General features: G+C 34.9%; 1 protein-coding gene across 1 annotated transcript; it reads right to left on the bottom strand.

Moving 5' to 3' along the window:
* Nucleotides 1–3,265: 3,265 nt before the first annotated feature.
* ripply1 (ripply transcriptional repressor 1) lies at nucleotides 3,266–8,357 on the bottom strand. The gene is given in 4 exon segments (NM_001039108.1): nucleotides 3,266–3,894; nucleotides 6,171–6,244; nucleotides 8,042–8,120; nucleotides 8,205–8,357. Coding segments are annotated over 4 exon segments (423 nt in total). The 5' UTR covers nucleotides 8,273–8,357; the 3' UTR covers nucleotides 3,266–3,692.
* Between the last annotated feature and the right edge of the window lie 228 nt (nucleotides 8,358–8,585).

The following is an 8,585-nucleotide window of genomic DNA, read 5'->3' on the forward strand; positions in this document are numbered from 1 at the left end:
AAACCACCCTGTGGTGCCACTCCTGTCAATAAAGAACAGGAAACCGAGGCTACAATTCGCACAGGTTCACCAAAACTGGACAATTGTAGATTGGAAAAATGTTGTCTGGTCGAATGAGTCTCCATTTCTGCTGCGTCATTCGGATGGTAGAGTCATAATTTGGTAAACAACATGAAAGCATGGATCCATCCTGCCTTGTATCAATGGTTCCGGCTGGTGTTGGTGTTATGGTGTGGGGGATAATTTCTTAGCACACTTTGGGCCCATTAGTACCAATAGAGGTTTGTGTCAATTGAGCATCGTGTCTACTTCCAGCAGGATAAATTGCCACGTTATAAAGCGTGAATAATCTCAGACTAGTTTCTTAAACATGACAATGAGTTCGCTGTACTCAAATGGCCTCCACAGTCAGCAGACTGTGCTCCAATAGAGCACATTTGGGATGTTGAGGAATGGGAGATTCACATCATGTGCAGCCGACAAACCTGCAGCAACTGCAAAATCTCTGAGAAATATTTTCAGTGCCTTGTTGAATCTATTTCACAAAGGATTAAGGCAAAAGAGGTCCTTATGAGGTGACCGGTGAGTGTATGCTAAAATATACTTTTTTCATCACAAGGGTTTTTTTTTTTTAGTTTGTTTGTTTGACTTGTTAGTGTAACATTTTTAATGGATTAATATGATTTTTGAAGAACCATTTAGTAAAGAGTCACCAACTAAAGCAAAATGAAAGCTAGAAAAAGGATGTTTAATTTAATGTAGTGAACAGACATGTTAAATCACAGGTCTGTAATCTGCAAAAGGCAGCTTTGTTTTGTCAAAAGATGTTTTGTCAAAAGATCTTTTTGGATTTTTGGCTGCTTGTCCTATTGTTTTTTTCTCCCTGCATGGTTGGTAAAGCTACTTTGATGTCTTTAAATATAAAAAGTGCTTGTCTCTTAAATATTTTCATACAAATCGAGATTGGTTTCTGTTGTCCTGTGGCTTTACAGGAAGGGTCCGGTCTTAAAGATCAGAGCTTGTTAAGAGGGCACTGTCATTGTGGACGCTGTCCTTTATCAAAGCTCTTCTGGACAAACAGCAGAGCTTTCCACTCAACAGATAAAGTCCGAAAACATCAAAGACACAAATGACTTCAAAAAGAAACCAGTCAGAAACACACATCCAGGCTGATCGCACGAGGAAAGTAACTATTTTATGTTTAGGCAGAAAATGGCTATAATTCATACAAAATTCACACAATTTCATTGGTAAGAAAACAATTTTTCTGCAGCTATCTTTTAATGCCCTTTTAACTATTTGTAATGTCATACACCACCTATTACTATCCACTGGCACCAGGGGCGCAACTGCACATTTACTGATGGGTATGCGGCTTCAACTTTTGCGCGCCCCCCTTCAGTCCAACTATATTTTATAACAGGCAAGTGATAAAATGTGGAAAATATTTCCATCAATAAATAAAATATATTTTTTCATAAAGATATCAATATGCTTCAAAAAATACAGTTTCACAGTTCTGAACACAACTGAAATAGGATGAAGTAGTAAAAGGTATAATTACATTAAGCATGTTACGTCGCAAAGAAATGCATCTCATACTACCAGAAAATTTTTTTCTCAGTTTAATTTTCCCTCTCTAAATGATTATAGCACCTTGACTAGGCTTGCTTTTGGACTTTTTGTACTACATTTGTCAAAACAAAGTGATAGGCATGGGAGTTCTAAAGGGCAAAAGAACATTTTGAACAATTGACTGAAACTGCAAAAAGTGAAATAAAAAAGACTGTCAAATGTTTAGTGTAAAAAAAACAGAAACAAACTGTGTGAAATGTTCTATTTAATTGAAATGTTATAACTTTGTTTGTAGCTAAAAGTAAAACAGTTTTGAGCAAAGAAGTTACCAAAAGGCCTGATGAATCAATATGATACATAATAAATTCATAGAAACATGTATATGGTATAAAAAATGGGGGGAGGGGTGGAATGATTTCTTTATTTAATAAAATACAATATTATACGCGTATAAAATGCTAAATAAACATTTTTAACAAAAAATATATATATTATTTGAAACTTTTAAAATAGATAATTTCAAAAATAGTTTTGGCACAATGGCGCCCCCCATGTGTGGCGCCCCTATGCGCCGCATATACTGCATACCCCTTTTTGCGCCACTGACTGCCACCACAAAACATCTATGTGTTGTTGTTTTTTTTTTTACATTGAGTTTCACAATGACAGAACATTCATTAATTTTCTTTTCGGCTTTGTCCCTTTATCAATCTGGGGTCGCCACAGCGGAATGAACCGCCAACTTATCCAACATATGTTTTACACAGCTGCAACCGATCACTGGGAAACATCCATACACACTGATTCACACACATACACCACGGACAACTTAGCCTACCCAATTCACCTGTACCACACGTCTTTGGACTTGTTGGGGAAACCAGAGCACCCGGAGGAAACCCACGCAAACACGGAGAGAACATGCAAACTCCACACAGAAACGCCAACTGACCCAGCCGAGGCTCGAACCAGCGAGTTTTCTGCTGTAAGGCGAATGAGCTACCCACTGCGCCACCGTGCAGCCAATGAAAGAACAATGAAACTGTATTACTCAGAACTGAATTAAGACAACATAAAATATCAACATTTATTTCAAGATATTTTAGAAGTTTCAAATGTTATCAGACTGGAAAAAAATTTAACCTCCAGATGGTAACCCTGAAACAATAATTACACTTTAAATGTGACTCAAAACTTTTAACAAGTTAAATTTGCCTTAAATCACTTGCTTTTAGTTCCAACTCAGACACCTTTTTATAATGATTTGGCATGATTTTGTAATCATTTGAGTCAAGCAGGAAATTGCAGTATGGTGTTGGACAATGACACCGAAAGGCCTGATTTTAGACCACAGTTAGCATCAATTAGTTTTGGGAATGACAGATACACGTCCAGCACAGTGGCCAGATAGATTTTGAGGCATTCTTCTTGCAGAAAAGTGGCCAGGTCACTACATGTTACTGGTGGAGGAAAACGTTTCCTGACTTGAGGCCGTAATATTTGCAAAATCAGATTAATGACTGTTAATGCTCCACTGAAACCCTGCAAACCCCACACTTTTAAACCCAACTGTCATTCGGGGAGGAGTATATAATACTAAAATGTACAAGAGACCATATAAATTCATACGAATTCATATCTACATATGAAGTGTGATACAGGTGACAAAAATTCCACAATAGACAAGATCTGCACTCATTTAAATAGATTTTATTTTAAATCAAAAGTACAAAAGTAAAAAAAATATGCCATAAATACATATATGTATATACATTATTGTACATCATAAGTTAGGGATGAGTAAGAGAATACAAATAGAATTATATATACAAAAGAAAAACCCTGAGATTGACCTGAATCTACATTTCCCAATGTGGGATTGTATTTCCACTATTTTAAACAGGAATTACATTCATGCTCAACATTTCTGCATCTGCATTGATTTTTCCTGTGCAAAACAATCAGTAAAACCCTTCTGTGCTTTAGAAAGAGCACATCTGTGTGCTGAATTATTCATAGCACGGCTTCTCTAATAGAGCGCGATGCGGTGTCAATGTTAAATTTATGATCTTTCCTCCTGGTGACGTCAAATTCGCACAGACGGGCAGGCTGTGGCTTCAGTTGAAAGCTGTGAAGTGACTGTTGTGTTTTAAACAGTCCTCGACGTCACTTTCATCATCTTCATCACAGCTTTCCTCCTCGTCCTCGCTGTCGGACTCATCGTAAAAGTTGATGGTCGCCTGCACTGGGAAATTTCTGAGCAGAGCCTCTCCGTCGCTGAAGAGGTAGTCGAAAGATTTCGATCTGGGCCAGTACAGCCTAAAGAATTAAAAAAGAAAAAAGGTAAACACACTGGGAATTTTTTTTATTTAAAAAATTATTTAATTCATTATGTTTATTCAGAAATTGCTGGTAAATTTCACCAAACATTACAAAGAAAAAAAGTTTTTTTCTGAATTTCTAAAGTAAACAGACTGGAATAGAATTTATTATCTTCTGTAATACTTTAGTCTTGGTTTTATTTACAAAAGTAACACTCCAAAAATTATTTTCCAAAGTTTAAGCAAACAATGTCTTTTTATATTTTAACATTTCTTAAAAATTTCATGTATACTTCAACACGTTACTTGCAATAGCTTTGTCAAATTAAATTCCAATTTCTCAGCAAAACTAAACCATTTTTAGTTAACACTGTTTAAATTTTTTTGCAAAGTTTGCAGCAGAAAGACTGAAAGAGTCTTCTTGTAAAACATACTTAAACTATCTTTGTTTTTATATACAGTCATTACAAAACATTAAACACACTTTATTTGTCGTGTACATGTTTTAATATAAATGTATTATTGTAGAAACTTTTCATTAAGAAATTGCTGGTAAAGTGTTACATGAACATATTCTTTCAGTTCAAAGACTTTAAAGTTTAACCTATTTTTGAGCACAGTTACCAGTATTTGGCTAAATCTCAAACTGCAAATTGGAAAAACTATTTTTCTTTGGAAGCAATGGATAGAGAAGGGTGTTCTTAAATTAGGGGATCTTTTTAAAAATGACAATTTAAAGTCATTTGACCAGTTAACTCAACATGTTGGCCACAACAAAAAGAAGTTTTTGAGATATTTACAGATTAGACATCTTTTAGTCAAGCTCCAGACGAGGACTATAATTTATCAGTAATCCTCAGAGCAGCGGTTCTCAAAGTTTTTTCATCAAGCACCTCAGAAAAAATTGTCTCTCCAAGTACCACCATAATGAGCAGTATCGAAATACAGTAGCGTAGAACTGTACGCCCAGTAAAGCAGCTACAGCTCTGTACAGTTAAAAAACGTGGCAGATAATTCCTCTTATTAGGAATATTTATTATTGTCAGCCACTTTAAACATAAATAGTCTGAATGATAACACTGTACTGTGCTTATATGTAAAAAAAAAAAAAAAGTCAACATTTAAATTAAAATGTGTAATGACATTTAATGAAGTTTTAATTTTAAAAGGTAAAAAGAAAAGTGCTGTACTTAAATGTAAAGTATTAGCATATAGTAGCCAATTTATCAACACCTGAAAATGTTGCCTGGACCTCAGAAATATAGGCTAAATGTCATATAATGTATAATATTATATGTCAAATTCATATATAAATCATTTTTGATAAATTTTGAAATATATGTACTGTAACATGTACATATGACATATTTGATTCCTTCGCGTACCACTGCAAGGAAGCCCATGTACCACTACTGCAAGGAAGCTCCACAGTTTGAGAACCACTGCCTTAGAGCATATGGAGGAGGGCATGAAGTTTTGCTTTATTATAAACGGTTAGTAAAAACACTTTTACAATGTAGAATGTGTCAAAGCAGCTTAAAATAGAAGTTCTAGTTAATTGAAACTGTGTAAGTCTAGTTTTAAGAGTTGAAGTTCAGTTTAGTTCAGTGTAGTTTAATTTTCACTGAAAGTCCAAACACTGAAGAGCAAATTCATCTTTGTGCAGCTTCAAAAGTCCCAAACCAAGTAAACCAGTGGCGACAGTGGCGAGGAACAAACTTCACCAATTGACGAAAGTGAAGGGGGAAAAATCTTATTTTTATTTATTATTATTATTATTACTATTATTTTGTATGTGTGTGTTTGTTTGTTTTTATAAAAAAAAAAGTTTAGTTTTAGTCTGTTTAGTTTTTGTACTTCAAAATGTAATGTATTGCAGAATATTTATTTTAAAAAGACTACCAAAACTCTTAGTGAAACTATTTAAATAAGTTTCCCAGAGATGGGTTGCGGCTGGAAGGGCATCCGCTGCGTAAAAAAACTTGCTGGATAAGTTGGCGGTTCATTCCACTGTGGCGACCCCGGATTAATAAAGGGACTAAGCCGACAGGAAAATGAATGAATGAACTATTTAAATAATGTTTTGAGCAAATATTTTGAATTAATCATTAAATGCTGCAGAAAGACCACAACATTGTTGTTTACAAATTAGCAGCATACAAACTCCACAAACACAACAGCTTTATTTGGAGCAGATTAGGCTTAAAGAGCCGGAAAGAAAATCACGTTACAAAACAAACCAATTGCTCAAGCCAGAGAAAAACGTGCACTGACCTGACAGGGTGCTGGAAAGACTGCATTTTGCCATCTGTTGTAGTGTTACCGGGCACCTCTGGCCTAGAGTAAGGCTGGAAAATTAAAAAAATAAAGACGTGTAAGACCACATGCGTGCAACACAAACTCAAACAATGCTTCCTGTCCGGTGTTTATGAGGTGAAAGCGCTGCCAGCTTCGTGGGTGTAAAACACTCCGGGCAGGATGCGAAAAGCTGTGACATGGAGGGGTGTCAGGCTAAAGTGTTTGTGGGAAACTGCCTCCAACTCCCTTTCTCAAAGCTAGGTGTCTGCTTGGATGTTGGCAAGCGAGCTGAGAGCTGTTTTCCCTACACCTCGTGTCTGGGCACAGACTCAGGGTTCACACTCAGACAGTGGTGCCATATGGCCGAGTTTGTCTCGGCGCTAGAGCTGCTGTCAATGAAACACCTTATGCTCACTAATGCTCACCACATGCCTGTCTGTCACCTTAAAGCAACCTGCTGATGCTCCAAAATGCCCCACGGGTCACTAATTGTCACACACAGCTAAAAACCTTCCAAAAAGGATTGAGCGTCCCATACTTAATAGTGTGTATAAAATAAGAAAGTATAATGTCAGTATACATTTATTACGTCATTGATATGCAGAAAATTGAAAATAAAGGGATAATTCACCAAAAAATGAAAACGAGCTTGTTTCAAAGGTTTTTTTTTCTTCTGTTAAACATAAATAAAGAAGTTTTGAAGAATGATGGAATCCTGTAATCATTGACTTCCTTAGTATCTGTTTTTCCTATATTAAAGATGTCAATGGTAACACGTTTTCCAACATTCTTCAGTATGTCTTCTTTTGTGTTCTACAGAAAACTTCTTTAAAAAAATATTTTAAATAAAAAAAAAAAAAAAAAAACATTTTGGCCAGAAGCATCTGCTAAATGACTAATTATAACAATTGAATAGGTTTGAAAAAAGTCAATGATGAATAAATGTTGAAAAAAAAAACGTTCATTTTTGCATGAACTACCCTTTTTAAGTACACTTTTGAAAAATTAGTCGCTGCCAGTTGAGTCAAATTTACTTTACAAGTAATTTCAGCTTTAAAATAGCAAAATTTATTTTACATATGCTTGTTCTCAATGTTAAAAATATAATTTAAGCATTGGCTTTGTGGTTTAGTATGTTTCATTTACTGTTTTGATTGAGTAGCCTATTAAGTAATGTTTGACAGTTTTCATATTTAATCATATATATTTAATCAGTATATCATGATTTTAATTGAACTTATTTTAAAAAGTTAATCACGCTAGTAAAATACACTTTATTATATTAGATACTGAACAAAATGGGCTGAATAATAATAATATTAAAAAATAATGCTAAAATAGCAAAGGTATTCAATATAAATATATTACTAACCGCATCACTGATATTGGTATTAATTAAGCTTATAATATACTTATATATTAAGCTTAAAATATACTTATATATATATATATATATATATATATATATATATATATATATATATATATATATATATATATATATATATATATATATATTGTTCATTTTTCTTCTGTTGAACACAAAAGTAGATATTTTGAAGAATGTTGTAACTTGTAGCCACTGACTTCCATAGTTTTATTTTTTTACTGTTTGTTTTTTTTTACTAATGGTTTGCAACATTTTTCAAAATATCATATTTTGTGTTCAACAGAAGAAGAAAAAAATAAGAAAATATATATATTTAAGTATATTTAAGCTTAAATATTTATTTAGTACACTAATATCAGCAACAACAAAAAAAAGAGAGAGAAAGAGGAATTATCCCTTTAAATGTGCTTAATAAAATGAATATGAAATATATATATATATTATGTAGGCTACTCACACAAGCCAGCTTGGTTCTTCTGCATTCGGTTTGAGCATCTTTTCTGGTCACAAGCCACGGTCTCCACAAGGAAGCTGGGCTGTGGATCAAATAAAAAGAATTATTTAAACGCGGACATCTCAGAATAGAAAAAGAGTAGAATCGAATAGAACAGAACACTCACCTGCTTGTCAGCTGCATTTTACTGTCCATATGTTTAGTATGAGGAGTGGCAAAGCACACAGAATTCATCGTCACTGTGTTTTTCGTTTTGTTTGGCGCTGGTCGAGAATAGTCCGGCGGTCGGTCGGTCAGTCGTCGTCCTTACCGGGGCAGTAAATGAATGAAGGCGCGTCGCTCTCGGGGTTTTTATGCAGCTGCTGCTGCAGGGGCGGAGCTGGACGGTGCAGCCGATGCCAAATGACCCGAGGTTGTTTTAAGAGGGGGTTTGGTGCTGTTTGCCAAACGATCGGGATATAGTGTGCTATGGACATTTTGGTGCGAAGACTTCTCCAGTTGAGTAAACAGTGCGCCCCAGCGTGAGGGTGAGAAAACTGGTACCGTG

The sequence above is a fragment of the Danio rerio genome, chromosome 21 (assembly GCF_052040795.2).
Source record: "Danio rerio strain M-AB ecotype USA chromosome 21, GRCz13ab, whole genome shotgun sequence".
Lineage (NCBI taxonomy): Eukaryota > Metazoa > Chordata > Actinopteri > Cypriniformes > Danionidae > Danio > Danio rerio.